Below are 21,631 nucleotides of genomic sequence, written 5' to 3'. Positions count from 1 at the left end.
TCCCCAACTAACCAGATTCAAGATACAAGAATCTTTATTTTACGTCGGATATGAACAGCAACAAAAGACGGCATTTAAGTTGAAGCGGATGTACTTAGTGAAATAGGGTGCAAAAGACTGTTTTCTTTGCATTGTAGGTGTCCCTTGTGAGTGCAAATTGAGCTCCAGTCCCTGTCATGACTGAACATCCATAGCGATGTCGCTTCAGGTACCTGTCAACACTAGCGATGATGCCACGGAGGGAGCTTGGTTCGAAATCTGTGTCATTTGACTTTTAAAGGGACAACATGAAAGTGGCCAAATACTCATCAAGAAGAGTTGGTTCTATGTTGTGGGATTTTTTTCGTTTCAGCTTTTAACACCAGAAACCGTTTAAATGTGTTCATGTCCGACAGGGTCTTCGCTACAGACTTTTTATTTTCATCAGTGAGGTTAACATCTAAGAACTCTTTATTGTAAGGCATGTCTGGAATTTGATTTAAAGTTGGGGGAATGACAATCCTACTGGATGGTGCATCAGAACCGAAGTTGTTACTGGGGATGGTTTCATTCTCAGTTGTCAATTCATTCTCATTTGTAAACATATTAGATGGATCAAACCCATATTGTTCCTGGAACTGGCTTAGTGTTGATTCCATTGTTTCAGTTGCTTGCTGCTCATTTTCATCATTTAATTCATCCCAAATTAATGAGAAATTGGCTTTGTTAAATTCCTAAGACATTTTGAGGTGGTACAATTTCGCAGACGATTGTTTTCTACGGTCAAAGGGGAGCATGTCGAACTGACTCCGTCAAACGTGAGCAACAACAACAGAACTTTTTGCAACATAGTGTCAAATTTACCTAATATTAGAGGTTTAATGACAATAAATGACAACAAACACATTTTCTACTACTTTGATTTGTTTTAAGGTCATTAAAATTGACAAACAGTTTTGTTTGTATTATTAATGCACTTGGCAAATACAGGTGACAAGGTGCGTGGGAAAAAAGTAGTCCCGATTCGGCAGTAGATGACGTCATTTCGTGCCGTTGATTATAGCAGAAATTTAGTCAACGGGGCTTTAATCAACCGAATTCGCTGTAAAAGTGGGATAAAAACTGTTATATCGTTCACGTTAAATATATATTTCAAAGTTGCATTGTTTGATATATTGCTGAAAAGTTCGACTTGTGCATACGAATGATCATTGTATTATATATATGATATAACAATATACAAAGCAAAGGTTTGTGAACATTAAATAAAATATACATGGTCCAAAAATATTGCTTTTTTAACTTTTAACTGACAAATGGTGTTTGAAAATGTTAAAAGTATGCCTTTTAAATTTACCTTTAAAACGCTCTACACTGCCTCCATGTTTTTTTTATCGCCCGTAACAATACAGTCTATTGTTTATTAGCGCCGCTTTAATAACGTCTTCATCGCTTTCGTAAAACTGTTCGAGGGCGAAATGGAAGGTCAATGTCATAGTGGCTGGTTCCAATGAAAACAAGAACCTACAAGCTAGATGCAGAGATATATGTGTGTTAAACACAAGAAGCTGGATACTCTAAAGTATACTCGTAATCAGTTTCGCACCATAAACACAGTATTAATCCGTTAAAAGCCATTATAACATATGAATATTTATTGAAGAAAAAGTATATTTTTATCAATAGAAAATGGACATTATTTTCAAACAAGTATATTGATTCCTTTGTATTATTATCGAAAATATGTATAATATACTTAACCGGTCAACAGTTATTTTAAATGTTGATCGGTTCGTGAAGTCATCGCATTCTCCAGTGAACCATGAATCGGTATATCTAGATTTTACACTGTTAATAATTAATAATGATAAAGTAGTTTTGACATTAAGATTTCGTGATTTGTAGGAATAATTTATTATAGTATACAAATGCGATGCGAATTCAATGTTCACCTACGTTAAGGTATTGGCAAGTAGTGAAATACGATACGAAAATGTACCATTAAACAAAAATGACGTCAACTAGATACATGCACCAGCAAATGGAAGTTATGTAAGTCCTTTAGACTGTTTAAATACGGCAATTATCTACGTTGATTTGTAATTGCAAGACTGAAACACTATTTTGTCATGCAATCGGTGTATGTTTTTAAGCGAATAATAAGATTACTGGTTGAGCATAACGCGAATCTATCGGCGGTCAAATAATAGCAGTTATCAAGGCAATAATATAATCACACTGATGAAGGAGATTATAAAAACAAATAGAATTTTGCGATAATAAAAAATGCAGGCACATTCGGTAATAAAAACGCACAGGTAAATGCAATCAAAGAAACACACAGGTCAATAAGGTTATGGAATCGCACTTATCAAGGACGTCATATAATCGCTCTTGTCAAGGCGTTCATAAAATCGCACTTTTAAAAGCGGTCACCACACAGAAGGCGGTATAAGAAACGCTCAGGTAAAGGCTGTATAAGTTCAACCTTATTCAAGGCGATCAAATTATTGCTCTTGTCCAGGCGGAATATAATTTCATATAATCCTACATGTTAAAGTGCCGAAAGAAGCGCACAGGTCAAGGTTGACGTAGAATCGTACGTTGACCAAAGAGCACCTCATCATTATTTAAGTACCTTGTATTTCTGCGTGAGTGGCTTCACTAAATTCACTTCTTTTAAGTTGACAAAATAACTGACCGTGTCATAACCTGCGGTATGGTTTGCCTTTTTAGAGTTTACATTTACGGTAATTATCTTATTAAGGAAAAAACTCAGTCGATACTACCAGTCATTAAAAGTAAATATACAACTAAAGTTTAACAATATAACGAATAAATTGCATGCCCCGATGAATGAGATAATATAAGCTACATCGTTAGTAACTGACGGTGTATGGGATATACACCCTCAGTAATTTAATAAATTAATACCATACTAGAGCTTCTTACTGAGGGTGACTATCCCATACACCGTCAGTAACCAACGGTGTATCGTTTATATATCTCAATAACTACTCGATTAATCGGTGTGTATGGAAATTACTCTGGTTGTATGGAAAATACTGCATGGGCACTTGACCACTCCAAGCCAATCGGATTAGGTCATGTTTGTAGGAGGTGAGGCATATGCATATTCTTCTTGTAGTAACATACAGCAACAGATGCAGCTGCCAATTTTCTCATTATCATATATCAGGCACAAATCCAGGTCTTGTAATATATACACTTTCCCTATATATTAGTATATAGCATACTCTGATCATGTTCAATGCAGAACTGTTCCTGATTATACATACGAAATAAACACACATATTTCTCCGCAGTTTAGGCACTATAACGTTTAGACGTTTTTTTTTATTTACAGTTCTTTCGTAAACTATTTTGCGCTTGATAATAAACGAAGCATTAAGGCACCAAAAGCGGACTATCACAACTCGTAGGCATCAGTTTTAAAGTCACAATAAAATTAACGGAATCCATATACCAGATTTGAAACGAAATGTAACTAAATACAAAATTAAAACATACATGAAATGACACTTTCGTTTACAAAAAAAGAAGTAGTTATAGCCATGTCTCGTAAGTAGGTTAAAAACTAAAATATATATTACAGATCCGAATATTTTGCTTTGGGGGTCTTTAGTAACTATGAAATCATTTCTGGGTGGACCCTTACCAATAAGCGTGCGTGTAAATAAAATCTTAATGCCTATATGCATCACTCTCAATATGTTAAACATATTTTGGAGAAGGTAACGACAATTATTTCACAGAGTAAGTGTTACATTTATGTCACTGGTGCTGCATAATGTTAATGGGACCATCATATGTATACATGTATTTATCAACACTCACACATAGCCCATAATAAAGCACAGACATACAAGTGTACAATAAAATTAATATCATAGCAGTGTTTTTCAAATAAAAAAGCAATACACGAGGATTAAAATGATTTATTCCATAATTTTTTAATATTCCACAGACAAACAAAACACGTTTCTGATGCAAAATTAAATGAATTAAATTAGCATATCAACTAAATTACTTGTGGTTTACACGATTTCAGAAATTAGCATCATATAGCTTGTTCCTTTAATGCTGCTGGAAGCGGTCTCATAAATAGCAGTGTGTTCATATTAAAGTCTAAAGGCAGTGTGTTTTAAGCAGTTGTATTATTTCATCGTAGGCATGTTAAGGTCCTAAAAACGGGAACCAATTACAGCTATGTTTTTTTAAAAATAATGATGACACAACTTACAAATACCCAATAATCAGTTTCGCTCATTGGACGTATATATAGTCTGTAGCCGGATCAATCAAATAATAACAAAAGTATTACAACAACGTTTCCAATTCAAGGATATGTATTAATTATTTTCAATATGTATTTGTATGATGAAATTCACTGTTAGTGTTAGTTTTTTGAAAACTACTTGAATCCGGCTTGTTTACCAGATAACAGCATTAGTCAGTGAACCACTAATGGGGTTTATTAATCAATACTAAAACTATTTATGGATTTATCAAAAACAGTACCGACGAACGGACGAACTAATCAAACATAATATATATTGTACCATATTTGTGTAATACAAATATATATCCATCGAGATTTAGGTCTAGAAAAAGTAACATTTTAAAATATACGATTAAAATCACTCAAAATATTCAAATAATATAGAGCGATTAGTTTTCATTGCATTTAAGTACAAAACAATGATCTGATGAATTCCAAATGATATACATGAATTAGTATTAAATACATTAAGAATGAATAAAACTGTATTGAAGCATGTATATCACATACTTAAAAGTACTTAAATGTACAAAAATGCAATCTATTTCGTTAAAAAACTGTTAAGTACATTTAGTATATTATAGTTTTGTCTAGAATGAAAAATAAACATCACCGCGTACTAAATTAAATAAAGCTTAACCTAATAAAGGTTAAATGTTGACGCAATATCATAATCTTCCTCAACCTTCGAATAAGCGTAACGCAAATATATATCTTTAAAGTTTGTCAATTATTCTCACACTCGGCTAGATGATCATTACAATAAAAACAAGCGTAAACTTTGTCAGTGGATTGCAGAATTCACAACTTGACCTCATGTTCAGTATACAACGTCAACAATTTACGTTTCTGATCTGTCAACATTGGCCGGATGTGTAGCCACGTTATTTGAAACGCGCATGCGTAATGTGTAGGATAGTTCATGGAGAAACACTTTACATGTAGACAAAGTCCATTTCAGATTTATGTACACTATACAGGTAGACAAAGTCCATTTCAGATTTCTGTACACTATACAGGTAGACAAAGTCCATTTCAGATTTCTGTGCGTTTTATTTCGGCTTCTTAAACTCAACACAACGTTTTTAAATGTTCGTAAAATTCAAGATACAAGCGAAGACCCCCAACGGGCCCCGCCCGCGACAGCAAGAAATTATGACCTCTTCTATCTAGCTGTTTACGTGATACTGACTATTTACTAAAGTCAAAATACAGATATGAAACGATAAAACAGTTGATTGCAACGCGTGTAAATTCTGACAAGCCGTGTGCAAAGACACGTGTCTAACAATTGCAACGTAAATATGACGTATGCAACGGAAACATTACTTATACTTACGTAATTGGCCGATGTTTCAACAAACAAGGTAAACAAGGAATCTTGTCCGGTGTTATTGACGTTTGATACCCGAAGCAATGAAATGTTGATATAGGCGTGACTGCTTATTGAAGATTGTATGAAATTTGGTTTATTGCGTTTATACACATTTCCATGTTTATAATAATTCAATAATATCCCAAATGATCGTTTCGTTACAAATGAATGAATCAACTTTGTATCCGAACGAGCAGAATCTGCGAAAAGTGCATCAAGGTAAGAGTTAACTATTACAGCGAGCATTATTTGTATGAAACCAATGTACAGAGCAAAGATCGATTAACCGTACCGTAAGTTTGCTTCCAAGAAGTCAAAGCAATTAGTTGTAACCCTTTTGAATATCCTAATTCATTTTATGTTCAAATTTGTCCAAGCTTAACTCTAAAAGCTATTATTAATAAATGTATCTAGCTCGTGGTTCACAATAGACAGTAAATCGTGCCCTCTAACGGTTGGATCGACAAAATACTGAGGCAAGTGGTCGCACTAGACAACCACATATTTGAAATAAAATATAGTATATATATCACATGAAATACACAACAAATAATTAGCAATTGGAACATTACTAAATAAATTTAAACGTTGGTATAAATGTATTTACGTCCATATTCATACCATATATTTAATATCTGCATCAAATGTTTATATGTGAGATATTGCCACCCATACTTTTATTTGAATTATCGGTTTATATTTACATAAGTAAGATAATATTAGACTGCTATCCATCTGTTGATTTGACTTTGCATGTGCGATACAGCCTGGTCTGTTTTGCATAAGTTTTAATATGACACATGTTGTCATAGCATTTCACACCATTTCAATCCAGTATTGAAAACAATCTTACGGCCGAGTGGTTAACGCAATGGAAATCAAAACAGTATCGGATTCCAGTATATTTTGCGTACAATTAAAGGAAAGAATATAGATTTTCACAAAACTGTAATTTAATGTCATATTTTAACAATACGCAACATTTTTTTAACACAAAGTCCCTTAAAATGGCTCACATTAACACATTTCGATGTAGGTCCTTATATATCCATGTTAAATATAATATACTTAATTTCAACGTTTCTTAATGTTTCCGTTAAGAGCGATTCAAAACATTGTATCAGTGCGAAGATAGGCTAGTCTTTTAAACAGGTCTAAACCCCGAATGTTTTTTATGACCCTTATATGGTAATACACCATACTTTAATCTTATGAATCGTATTAGTAGTATTTGTTAAATGTATTACTTGTGTCGTCTTATATAAGCAGAAAGTAAGCAGAACAGTTCCGGAATTTCATGAAAAATAAACACGGACAGGATTTTTCAAAAATAGGAAAGGTTTCAAATCGCCTTAGTGCATGCATAAATTAGTAATGTTTTTATACAGATGACAATGACCCTCTTGTCGTTGTTAAACTTTAGAGTCACAATACGTTTGAGAATAAATTGTAAGAAGGTAACATCAGGAACATTTTGAACATTTTTACGAATAGCTAAATACATATTGTTTAAAGCAATATTCGTAATTATATAATAACCGACATTTTTGTGGATTTATTGCGTGAAAAGACTTAACGTTAATTAAGTATGATTTATTAAAATGTATGCCACACCCTGTTTTTACTAAATCTTCAATTAAATCGCATGCACAGGTTGTCATACAATGGCATGAGCTCTGGTCTGGGCCATTCTAATGCAATTTACATTGCCGTCTACATTATCTGCTCAAGATTGCATAAAACGAAGATATTTTTAATCTGCATTGCCTTAAATTCCTTGGAGAGCGCACAATTTAGGCGAACTTTCAGTTTGTTGAATCGGGCGCAGAAAACTGAACAACGTCTTGGTAAAATCATCGTTCGTAATATATTGGAACCTTGTTGTTTTAAGGCAAACAAAATTGCATCATGAAACGATTCGATCGGGTTCTCTTTAACGCACTGAACATACTGGTCGTCGCATTCGAAACAGAGCCATCTTGTCCCGTTTGTTTACGTAACGATTATCAAGCGAGATTATTAGACAGACTATTGAGTGATGAACTGGACTTGAAAAATATGCTACAGGAAATTAGGGAGACGATGTCCACGGTAGAAGCTGCCTTGAATGAGATGAATGAGATGGCGACCAAAACCTCAGAGGCCATACCACTAGTGGATCAAGAATCCAGGAGTATGAAAGGTAACCTATGGATTTAGTTGTGAGTTGGTGTTCAGAAATATTGGAATGATCTATTTATTAATGTGTTGGGCCTGTTGAGGTGTTACGATGAGTATCATTGCAGATGCAGTATAATAATACTATTTATAAAAACGTGTAACTGTCAAACAAAAGACGTTTTTGGTGCACCGTTACGCAATGTACTGCTGAAAGCGACATCCATTAGCGCAAAAGTATTTCACAAAATAAAAATAAATTCAACTGTTTATTATGTAGTGTACTAAACCACTGTTGGCTTTGTTTTTAACGAATATTGTCTGTGTGTATGTCTAAACATATTTATTTCAGACCGCTCTGGAAAACTTTCAGTGGAATTGTGTGGAAATTCAATCAGTAGTTTCTTCTAATTTTATTTCTGTACAATTTTAAATTCGTAAAAAAATAATTATCTGTAAAAATGTGAGCTTTTATCACTCATGTTGTGAATTTTGACTATCTTCTGCACATGTTTCTTTAATTGAATTCAGAGAGTTTATCTAAATTTTCATGGTAAAATATTCAATTAAATAGCTCAAATACTGATGTTTGCATAGAAACAATTAAACACAATTTAAATAATCAAAGTGTCAGACTTAATAAATAATTAATTGCTACTAGCCCTGAAAATGATTTCCTTGCCCCAAGATGTCGGGCTCATTTTAAATTATGTTGTTAATGTTATGTTTTTTTGTTAGTATTTATAATTTATAATTCAAACTTATGCTTCCTAGTATGAAATTACTTTATTTTTCGATTTACAAAATGTTAGTTATTCAAACATTTGTTTTACAATTTTTTTAACTGCTACTTGCGTATAATTCTAATAATACCAAACAATTCTTTACTTATAATCTTCACCTAAAGCACATAAAATAAAACATTTGTCTTAGTTTTTGTATTAGATGACAAGTTTATCATGTTTCTTCCACATTTCAATGCAAGCAATTTTCCAACAGAGACACGTTATGCAAAATGAACCAAGAATACAATAGTGAATTCTATGTATAGACAGAATGGACGATGCAGTTAAAGGAGGACTGATGCAAATTTCTGAAGCAGTGTCTGCGATGACGACCAGGACATCGGGGGCCATACAACAGATGGAGAAAGAAACCAAGATCTTGAAAGGTAATTTAGGTAAGAAATTCTGTTCACATGAGCGTGACCCCATCGTCCAATCGTAAGCTCATTTTGGAATGTTGTATTGCTTTGGTCGTGTTTCAATTCTACGTTAGTATCTTTAACAGTTGTTTAACACATGTTAAGTTTTCTGCGACATAAACAACATAATAAGTTGTGTATTCCGTATGTTATTTAATATGATTGTAATATGTCGCCCCATTGGTGAAAAAATGTATCATGTGTCATTGAAATTAGAAGGCACATGTTACCTTTTTCACCATTGGGGCGATATATTCTTAAATATGGATACGAAACCAATTCAGAACATGATATATGTTTATTCCAAGCGATTATGAAAATTTGAGAGCAACATAATTTGTTTACCAATTTTTTGAACGATGTCCGCAAGTAGATTTTGAAAAATACAAAAGTTGTAAGTGGGAAAATGTTCTTGCATACCCGGCTATATTTTTGTTAAGTAAATTGATGCGTTTTGGTGGCAAATCACTTGCAGAATACATCTTTGCATGTAATATAAACTAACAGTGCGTGTTACTTTCAAGACGACATGAAGGATGTACCGTAAAGCAAAATTAAGTTAAAGTGAATACCCTCAAACGCCTATATCTTAAGACAATATATGAAATAATGCAAACTTTGTACTAGACCAGGCTGGTTGCATTGTTTTTAAGCAAACATTTTATGCTTGTGCATCTATAGATATGTTTAAGGTATGACGATTAATTTAGAAAGTCAATCATATGTTACTGATAATAATATGTTTTCAATACATATAAATAAAACAATAATAATTATTATTATTTAATTTATATGACCATTGATAACTACTGCTGTCAATGCTCTCATGGACACCAACGCAATCTTTGTTCGGAGTATATTTTGATTTGTACTATTATTGAACATGTGAAACAAACGTGTGTTCAAATTCACTTTGTTGGAATTCAGAGATTGAATTTCAGTCTTCACGGTAAAGTATTCAATCCACTTGCCAGAATAATTATGAATAATTATTCTTTTACAAATACAAAATATCGCTGTTTTATAGAAACAGATAAAATACGCTAAATTTCCGGACAAAATAAATAATAATCGCTAGTAGTCCGAATAATATGTCGCTAACCTCTGGCTGTCAGGCTTGAAATTAGCGAAGATACTGTTTTGCAAACCCATGCTTTTAATCATATGCTGTTGTTGTTTTAAGTAAATAGTTTTGCGTGTTCTTGCTTGTATGAAACACACATGCATCCTCGTATGAATGGTCATTATTTTGCTACTTACGAATACCTCTTGTAATACAATTCAACTCGTTACCTATAATTTCCACGGGTACGCAGTAGGTAATTATTATCATAGTTGTTTAAATGGATGCGAGACGTTCTCATGTTCAATTCAGATTTCAATAGCTTTTATTTTTTTGTTATGCAACCATATACTTATTGTGCCAATTGAACAACGAATACTATTAATAAAACGCTTTTTATTTTACAGCCCAGTTGGTCATCCCTACGATTTACTTCTACGCCCGAACACCAGAATCTTATTCTGTAGCAGAGGGTCAGACTGTCGTGTACACAGCGGTGGAGATCAACGAAGGTCAAGGTTATGACCCGGCAACCGGTAGATTCACGGCGTTTGTCCCAGGACTGTATGCGTTTGCAGTTCAGTACTGCATGCCATATGGAAAGGGTGTATGGTTGGAAATCGTTAACAAAAAGGAAACGTTTCAAAGGGCTAGCTTTCAAGACAATAATAACAATGCCTCATGTTTGTCCATGCAGGCGTTTATTAAGGCAGATGTGTCAGATCAGATCTGGGTGCAAGCATTAGGGAACATTGAGTTGTTTAATGTTGAGACTTACAGACACTCTTCGTTTTCTGGAGCATCGGTACACTTGTAAAGATAGGATGTTCAGCAGGTTAAATGGCGTCTCATTGTGTAATATCGTGAAATGCAATTCATTTAAGTACCAAAGATTGCAGTGATGTCCTTATCTGGTCATGACTAAAGAATTGACATTCTCAGTTATATCTTAAATTTTGTATATGCTTTTAACTTAATATGTTAACGATGGCTTACCGAGCATCTAAAATGAAGGCATTGACGCAACTAACATTACCATTTATTATAGAGTTGATGTTTTCGATTAATATGTTGCCTCATGAAATATGACAAGCCTTACAACAATAAATGTACTCATAACGCGTCGTGTTTGTGTTGATGTTTTTCCCAACAAATCGTGAATGCGACAGTTTGAGTTAAACCATATACGTTCACACGTGCGTTTGGTTTGACATTTTAAATTATCCATAGTGTATGTGTCGAAATATGGACATAAAGTGTGGGTGTTAATTTAGTATATAGGAATAAAGAACGTCCATATATATTCAAACCGGAGAGTATTGTTTATTACCCAATCTTTTAAGTCTAGTAATTTAGGCACGTGAACACATTTCTAAACAATACAGCTCGATATATACACAATTACATACAACATAAAAAAGTTTAAGATGGGGTCACCGACTTGGAATTGTAATCGCAAAGAGTTCAATCATAAACTCGCTCATAAGACGCGTCGAACCTAAAACTTAGCCCAAAATAAATCACTAACATACACATGTACATACAAATTAAGATCATACCATTGTAAATAACAAAAAAAAGAATAACACGAGAAATTAAATTTGATTTCAATGCAATTTTATTTACTGAAAGATTTAATTATTATCATAATTGAATGACTCAAAAGTATGATATACATCAGAGCAACAGAATAATGACTGTCTGGGGCACGATGAAATGAAATATAAGCTCAAGTCCTTCTTGTTTACAAGATTTAAGAATTAGCATATTCGTTGTTATTTGTTGTGTGGCACAATATATTCCATTTTAATTTCCCGAAACGAAATCTACATTACGTACTTAAATCGATAATACCACAAAAAATACTGCATCCAAGATAAGACGAGTGGGTAACTATTTCATAGGCAAGGGAAATAAACATGAAGCTGCCTATCTTGTCCGACTTACAAAAGTTAGTGTTGCTTGAGTACTTGTAGATATGATTTCGGGTAATATTAATGAACGTGCTCTTTAGGAACGACTCTCCTTTGTACTGTTTCCAACATCTAACAGATGCTAGTAATGACCTTAATTTCCTACCATAAACGCATTCAATCTATAAACCTCTTTGAAACGTGAACATAATATAGAACTGGTCTGTGAATTCATGGAACAAAAGTGAAATAGCCATTGAAAAAAAAAGAATGGTTTTGCTGCAAAAGCGGTTCATATTGGTTGCATTTAAAACCTATTCCTCTATCATTATTTTCTAGAGAAAAATGAACGAACGCATTAAGATTTCAATTTGGCAACACTAACACCGTAAATACATAGACATATCACCAGTTCAACACATACCAACTATGTATTGCATACACACTTTTATATAACCGTTTATAAATATCGCTTTAACCCTACAAATCTGCCTAACACATTTAGAAGGAAACCTACAGCGTAGCAATAGTCTCATGTCTCAAACTGGTATACGTTTAAGTATTTCAATTCTTCTCAATTCTCAGAAGTCCGCTGGACCGTAGACAAAGCCAGAAAAATTTCCCAATGTCCAAGAAAAACAATCCAGAATACCTGCTCTCTTGCCCGGTGCAAAAATCAGGTAACACCATTATGTTTTCACTTAGCCAATGAATTGAAATCTAGTTAATAATAGTAAGGAGATTACCGGACCTTGTGGCAAGTAATGTTTTCTTATTTTTGCTGGGAATGTTTAATATTAAATTAAAGATTGAAACCGTTTTTATAAATGACTATTTATACCACGTAATATTCCTTGTTAAAATGGCAAATTATGTGTTGGTATGATCAATAAGCTTAGTCTCAGATATCAGTAGTGAGAACTAAGTACTTAGGTTATTTAAAGTAATATAATAAGATTTAAATCCCGTAGGTGGTTTCAGATAAAAATCTTTTGTAAGTCATAAAACAAATAAACCTCCCTTCGCTTGCCGTGTTTGTGAATCGAAATAAATTTGCAATAATCTTTTAGGGTACCTCTGAAAACCGAACTTCAAGCAGATAATACAAACTGCAGACAGGTCGAGGTGGTAGAAATATGTAGTATTTATTTATTAAAACTCGTATATATTGATGTACATTAAAGGAAAAATAAAGCCATTTCAATGCCGTTTTAGGGTATTTTGCAGTGAGTACGACTTTTTTCAAAAGATTTCCATTAAAATTCAATTTTTGTATCGTTTATACGAATCTTCCACATGATATTGGTCAAATATACAATATATGATGTTATTATTATAAAAGGTCTTATGTTTCAATCATTCAACTGTTTGTTAAATTGCATCAAATACTGTGTCATTGTAATGTTATTCATCCCTATGATATAAAATCGTCCACAACTTACACTTCAGCTGTACAAGTTAAGAGTGCTATTAGTTCGAACCCGATCCAAATATATTTTTATCAAAATTAATATTTATCAATCAATGAACAAACCCTTCTAATGATTCAATCCATTTAACTCGGAGAGCCATTCGATATGAATTAATAAACGGTCAAATGACGTCATAGATATGTTATATCAGTACATATTACAGTTTTAATAAATGTTTGACTTTTTTTAAACATAAATATTGCAGCTCACTTAAAACATAGAAGTATCGGACATCACTATAGACATCTGTACAATCATCATTCCAATGTTACTAAAACAAAATATTGTATAAAACTGTTCGAAATGCATATTCAGATTCAGCGTTTGACGACAATATAACTCGACACGATCTGAGTCCGTCTACTGATATAGATATAGTGTTTAAGGAGAATGTCTACAGAATATCATTTAAATAAAGATATATAATGAAACAGTTCAAATTTGCAATTTGCAGATAATTAACGAGCACCAATAGTATATTATGAACTCGTTGAGAAAAGTATAAACAATCTACATATTTATTAAGTAAACGGTTTAAGTTCAAAGCAAATATACGCCATAAATAGTGCTCTCTTCAAAAGATAAGTTAACCATAATAATATACTGGAATTAATACAGTTTATTCATGTACATTCGTTACATTTTTTATATACCTTATTCACCTTTGTTCGCAAAAGTGCCTAGGAGACTACAGTTAAGAAGTATAATAAATATTTTGCCAACCTCGGTGCTGTGCAAGTAATGAAGTAATTAATACATACGTAATACAATGTTATTTTTATTTGGAAAAAATATAGTACTTGTTTGGCTACCGATGTATCTCTTTAAAATGATGCATGAAGTGATATTTCAATCGGCATGGTGTAAAGTTACTCATAATTGAGAAACCAAAATAAACAGTAAAATCATTCTATGGAACAATAAGGACATAACTACTAACAATAAAACGTTTTTCTATAAACATTGGTTCGAACGAAACTTAAAATATGTAGATCAATTGTATGACGACAGAATAAACGACATTTATTCTTTTGACAACTTATGCTACATATTCGGAATACCCACAAGTCTTTTCCTGAAGTACTACACATTGATCAAAAGTATACCAATACATAGTAAAGCTGTTACCAATATAAATAACACAACATGTACTCTAAAAACATTCGTAGAAAACATAATTGCAAAACAAAACAAAACGAACAAATCTTTTACACACTTCAAATTAAAAACCCTGCCGAAATCTCTAAAGCTCAAACTAAATGACGAAACCTTCTTATGGAAAAAAAAATTAATTGGAAACAAATATTTGTCATGCCATATAAATCAACTATTGATAGCACACTGAGAAAAATTTACAATATAAATACATCCAGAGAATCATAGCTACAAATAAATATCTGTTTAAGTGCAACTTTTCTAACACAAATCTATGTGATATGTGTAGTGAACATATTGAAACAATAAAACACCTTTTCTGGGAGTGTAAACATACTCAATCTCTATGGAATCAATTGAAAACCTTTCTAGCGAAACAACAATTAAATGTTAAACTATCTCTCTCATACATCAGTTTAGGGGTAAATAACTTCAAAATACAAGAGGTTAATAACGCTGTGAATTATATAATTATATTAATGAAATAGTTTATATTTAGCATGAAATACAGAAAACAAACACCTACATTGAACTGTTTAATCAATAATTGAAAAATGAAGATTCAAATATAAAAAGAAATAGCCCTAAACAATGATACACTTCATATATTTGAACAAAAATGGAAACACATTAAATTTCCGTAAACAGGTCCAGTAGGCTTTCTACCCACTTTATGCAAATCATCCTCATTCATAACTATCCTGTTGTTTTTCTTTAAAAAAATACCTATCGCAAACAACCAAAGAAACAAAAACATATTAAGCTTTTTTTTTTAATCAAAAGGAAACCACAAGGTCAAAAAAGTATATACATGTTTGAACATTATTGCTGCTACATGGTATCACTTTGTTCTATGATCATATACATGTATACATTGTATGTCTTATATTCAATATAAAAACAATGGCTGAAACACTCGTCGGTCCACAAGAGCCCCTACATGCGGCCGTTAAACAACGAAAGCTGGCTTTGTTTGGACACGTCAGCAGGCACGACTCTCTGTTCAATACTCATCTCCAGACCACCTTAGATGAAGGTCGAGCAGAAGAAAAGCTGAATGGACTATGTTAAAGAGTGGACATCCTTTCCCATGGCTAAATTACTCTCAGCAGCATACAAAAGACCTGACTGGAGGAGAATTTACGTATCGTAGTCCCTCATTCCCCCTACGGCTAAGCCGAGCAAGGGAGAGCTGATGACGACTTATTAAGCTTAAAATGCGTAAATGGTACTTGAAGTACAAGAGTTGTTGTGAGCGTGATTGTTAACACGAATACAAAGATAATTTGGATTTGTGTTAGTTTGGCAATACATGCTTTAAATTTAAACCCATCATTCCCATTATAACAGAAATAATATATTTAAAGAACGATGGAAATACAATACAACGATTACGCATCATGGGTTCGAACTAGTGATATTTGTATTTAAAGGTTATCGCACTCGGCTATGCCGTATATATTATGGTATGAAGTGCATATGATATATTATCGACCTACGTGTAGTATTGTAACTAATGATAACGAAAGCAACAACACATCTTAAACATATTTAGTGGGTTCGCGCTTGTAACGCTTTAAAATGTTATCAATGTCTACTAGTTTACCTCTTTATTAGCTTATCAATTTCCAATAATGAATACTCATTAACGAGCATGTATTGTCAGTACAATTCTACGGCAGTAGGACTACAAGGCGTATTTCTTATTTGTATATTTTGGAGCTTTGACAAACGTTGGAAACTTGTTATTTGGGCACTCATTGAACAAATTATTATAAGTGAAACTAATGTACAAGTATCAGCTTTATCCTTGTCATGATCAGTATCTAATCATACCTGCTTCGCAGTTCATTGTATTGTGATGACTTAGTATATAATTAATCATCATGTATAATTGTGGACACATGCTTAAAAGAGCACACGTGGATAATATGTCTGACAAAGAACTTTTACGTCGTTTTTATGTAAGCAACATTAAACAAAATTTAAAATGACCGTCATTGAATATTTATATTGCAGAATCATAAGGACTAAATGTATGAAAAAGATAAGAACATATTAAAAACGACCGTAGTTGCTAGTCTGTCATCAATTTAGAATATATTGCTTTGATGAATATTTTGCAGTGAATCCCCACAAAACTTGTTTGCATTTCCCACGCTAATAAGTAAATATAGAAATGTCTCTAAATTTCCAAAGCTTTCATGTGACAACTAGACTAGTGTGCAGAACATTGAATATAAGGACACAGGCCGCTTGTATTTGCATGATTTTTGCCGTTTAAAACTATTTATCTTAGATATATGTACTGAAAGTTGAAATCGAACCGACAAAATCTCCTTTTGATTAAGTCAATTGAATAAGAATAGCAGTAAAATATTTTCTAGCAACATATACAATTTGTGTTTGCTTATAAGTACGGTGGTCGTATTTAATGTAAACATGTTGGAAATATGTGTCAGCTCTACATATGGAAATAGTGGTCTATAAAGAGATTGTAATACACAATGTAACCGTCTGCATTATATAGTTTACAAAAAACTAGTTTTATAAATGCCAGGCCTGAGAGTTTAATTATGAAGAATTTACATATAGTGTTTGTTAAACCAGACTCATAACGCTGAACCACGTCGGGACGAAATCATCGATTGATATATATTGATTTATTTTAAGCCAAAACATTTTTATCATGAAAATACTCAATCAGGCTCTGTTTTACGCACTGACTATAATGTTTGCCGCCCTCGCCAGAGAGCCTTCTTGCCCCGCGTGCTCGCGGTTTGATTACGAAGAGAAACTACTAGAAAGAGTATTGCGTAATGAATTAGCCATGAAAAATATGCTAAAAGACACCAGAGGGACCAATACCAAGATAGAAGCTGCGTTGTAACTGATACAGGAAGGCAAACTGACTTAGCCACTGCAGTGACGTTAATGAAAGAGACCCAACTAGAAATTAAATCGAAACTAGACGACGCGATCCAAGGGGGAATGTTGAATATGTCTTACGCAGTTGCTAAGATAACGAACAATTCGTATGATACTATAACAAAACTGGAGAAAGAAAGCAAGGTGTTCAAAGGTACGCAATTAAATTAGATGTGTTGGTATTCGGAAAAATGTATAAAAGTAACATTGACTCGCGTGTTCAATGTTTAGCGTTTTAATCGTTAATATAGTTATGATTATGACTTGGTTTTGTTGACATGAATGTTTACTAGTTATGCAGTTGTCTTAAAAATGTAATGTAAAAGAAACATGAATGATGATTTGAATACTTGTTATACTCAAACGACGCTTAAAACGGCATGTTAGTACAACACACGTGAACAAATATACTCGAAATGTAAGGTATTAGTTTTAATGTAAAATAATATATATTAGATACCAAACAAATTGAGTACACGGCTTACTTTGAATTCAATCACTTAATAACCATGTATAATTCTTAGAGGAACTTATAGATTTTGGTTTGGGTTTTTTTAACACAAGTTTTCCTAGAATTTGCCATATTTAAATTGTAATAGTGACAAGAGACTCAGTTTACCAGAACAATGTTTCAACAAATCACAACTATTTTATTATGCTTGAAAATTTTCCGCTTCCAGTCAGTTTGAAATCCACGCAGTTATTCGGACTTTATTTATAAGTTAAAAGTGGTAGAAGAAAATATGCTCTGCCATACCGGGCTAATACTTTAGATTAAAATGGTTCTTTAACACTTAAGGAACTTCAAATGCCATCATCAAATAAAAAAAAGTTCAAATTATATATTAGATAACGTGCCGCTCATTTATAGTTATGTTTTATGGAGAAAAAAAATTTGTGTTTGTGTTTGTATACTCGCAGAAAATTTCTTTGGAATTATTGTAAAACCCAATCAGTAGTTCAACAATATTCCTTTACAGTTTTCATTTTTTTGGAATTTTATTAAAAGAAATATCCGGCCGTTGTATACCTTGTTTTGCATCATAATGGAGTGTGTGGTGAATACTAGTATTAAAATTAGTTGTGCATGCATTCAAATAATTATTTTATTATTATTGTTAATTTCGTTGTTGTAGTTCAATTAGTTTATATTTTAAGCTAATCTACGCAGTCAGAGGTTTCACCGTTTTCCAATAAAAACTTTGAAAAAAAAATTATAATTCGTTGTAAATTGCCATTTATTTATAACGCTAAGACAACTCTAAACTTATAATTACCATAAAGCACCAAAGTTGAACATACAAGAAACTGTTATCATATTTGTAAATGGAAGATTTTATCTTTTTCTTTACAATTGTACATGTTTATTTTACATAAAAAATACAAACTTATTTCAAATGAATAAATAATACTCTTAAGGATATACTTTCTATTTAGACCAGCTGGTGATCCTTATGATATACTTCTACGCACGAACACCAGCCTCGTCATCTCTATCATTAAGTAAGACTGTCATTTACACACATGTGGAGGTCAACGACGGTCAGGGCTATAGCTCAACAAATGGTAGATTCACCGTATCAGTGCCCGGACTGTATGCGTTTACAGTCCAGTATTGTCTTAACTCTGGAGATCAGGCCTTGTTGGAAATTGTTGATCAAAAGAAAACGTTACAAAGAGCTGCCTTTGGCGATAGAGGTAACAATGATCCGTGTGTGTCCATGCATGTGTTTACCAAGGATGATGTGTCCGACCAGATGTGGGTACAAACATCATGGACGGCCCAGTCAGTTATATGAACATAGAAAAAGACACACTTCGTTTTCGGGAGCATTGATACACTTGTAATTTAGACAGTATAATCTGACTTATTGAAGGGCTTTGTTAAAAGAGACCTATGCCAATGTATAAACATTTTTTTTCATAGATAATCATCGCCTTCATTGTCATCAATTAATTTGTTTTACAAACATTGCGTTTTAATTATACTTTGTTGATCTAAAACGTGTATGGAAACATGGTTAAGCATTTGAGTTTGTTCCCAAAGGTGCCGGATGCAAATATTATTGAAGGCACATATTTTCAAAATGTTCAAAATTATGCATTCAACACATATTCCAAAATATGCTTTGAATTCGTCGATGCTTTGTATTTAACTTTTTTATCTGTAAAAACAATCACTTCACAATATTTGTTCCGAAACTTGAGAGAATCCGTCACATCAAATACGATAATTGAGTTATATAATAAATTGTGCAAACATTTTACTGAAAAAGAAATGACATGTAGATTTGAAGTAAGTTTAGTGAAGTAACACAATATGAAAATATGTGTCATACTCGATAAGATTTTAACAACCTGGCTGAACTATTATAACGGCTCTTGGTGGTGGAATGTTCATACGTTCCCGAAAAGGGCCCATTCAATGTCCTGTGATCTGCAAAAGGATGAAGGTCATGCTTGTATATCCATATTCACTTTTAAAAATACTTTTCTTTTATGTTTGGACGGTATTAAACTTTTTTGCAAAGCTAACGTTAGTTACGTGTTATGTAAAAACTTATGTAAAACAAATGCTGAAGGTGTGGTACGAGCTTGTGTTTAACTACATGGCTGCTTCTACGACCGACAAGTCTTCACCCGTCTTGATCCGTTTTTTAGAGATAAGAATTAAAACAGTTTTTTATTAGAAGTACCTTTTATTGTATTATGATGAATGCATTTCAAACGGAGTAGATACAATATTGAAATGAGACAAGTAACAAAACAGAAAATGTACTCAATGTCTGTTTGTTATCATGAAATCTTTCATATGTTAAATCAATATTATATATAGCTGAAGGTTATGAATGTGCAAAGGGACCAAGTAATCATAATAGCCTTTCGTCAACATTAAAATTAATAATTACATATAATTAGTAATTTATTAATTACTAATGATGACGCATATACGCAAACGTTGATAAATGAAGGACAGCCTTATTTCAACACATCTGACGAGAAAACATGCAGAAAGTACCAACAATACACATACGCAAAATATGGAGCCTAAAAAAATAGGAAACATCATTTTAAAAACATTTGATCCATTATTCACAATACTTCACTCAAGTTTCAATCAGTTTTTAAGCTGGTATTTTCTTTCCATTGGCAACAGAGTAACACATATTACTGTACAACACAATGTTATTACAATGCTGGTTGCAGCCATTAATTTCCCACACTATTTGAGGTAAATGTACGTCAGCGGTTGTAATGCGTCATGCAGCTAATGATTGTGTTATTGCTTCACGATGAAATTATTCTGTTTGTTTTTTAATAATGTATTTCCATGTTGGACCCTAACGTTGTAAAAATGTAAACAAACTGAACCATATATATTGTATTCAGACAATTAATTAACAGTATGTAATTATTACAACTTATATCATTTAATACGTTTCTAAAACATGGAAAACATTAATGAAATGAGCATTCATCTATGGCAAAAGTAAATCAAATACAAATTTGAGCCTCACCTGTTTCACTTTAAAAGAACACACATTATACAGCAGTAATAAGAAACATTTACTTAAACTTAAAAAAAATTAACTTAATACGTTTTAAATAAAAAAAACACATTACAGATTTGATCAAAAGAAGAATTAAGGACAATTTATACTTTAAAGATGCAATGCTTTCCTTTTTTGTGTGACTCTTTAGATAGCAAGGCAAAAAAGTGAATATCATACACAATAAATTAATGTCGAAAAAGAAAAGGTCTCAATAATAACTTAACTTTAGAGGCTTTTTAAGTCAATACCTGCTATACCTAATAATACATGAACTACTATTTTTTTTTATTGTCTGAAATCAAAGTTGTACATAAAACTGGTATTGTCTCCACATCTTTAACAAAACAGAAAATGTTTGTGTACACTGATAGTCTGGTAGTCTAGTTAACCTGAAAATGAAATAAAGAAACTTTATAAAAGCATAATTAAACACTCATTGCACAACAACTTGTAAAAAAAATCTTGATCTATAAATTATTATTAGACTATTTATTTGAATTAAGATCTATGACATTCAAAGATAAAACA

General features: G+C 32.6%; 2 protein-coding genes across 2 annotated transcripts; both read left to right on the top strand.

The window, feature by feature from the left end:
• The first annotated feature begins 7,715 nt into the window (after positions 1-7,715).
• LOC127835608 (complement C1q-like protein 4) lies at positions 7,716-11,074 on the top strand. The gene is made up of 3 exons (XM_052362045.1): positions 7,716-7,839; positions 8,866-8,985; positions 10,489-11,074. Exons 1-3 carry the CDS (start codon positions 7,716-7,718, stop codon positions 10,896-10,898), a joined length of 654 nt encoding a protein of 217 aa, XP_052218005.1. The 3' UTR covers positions 10,899-11,074.
• A 6,481-nt stretch (positions 11,075-17,555) lies between these two features.
• LOC127835607 (uncharacterized) lies at positions 17,556-19,348 on the top strand. The gene is made up of 2 exons (XM_052362044.1): positions 17,556-17,703; positions 18,987-19,348. Exons 1-2 carry the CDS (start codon positions 17,556-17,558, stop codon positions 19,346-19,348), a joined length of 510 nt encoding a protein of 169 aa, XP_052218004.1.
• The last annotated feature ends 2,283 nt before the right edge of the window (positions 19,349-21,631 follow it).

This window comes from Dreissena polymorpha, chromosome 6 (genome assembly GCF_020536995.1).
Source record: "Dreissena polymorpha isolate Duluth1 chromosome 6, UMN_Dpol_1.0, whole genome shotgun sequence".
NCBI lineage: Eukaryota > Metazoa > Mollusca > Bivalvia > Myida > Dreissenidae > Dreissena > Dreissena polymorpha.
This window is presented reverse-complemented; position numbering and strand designations above follow the sequence as displayed.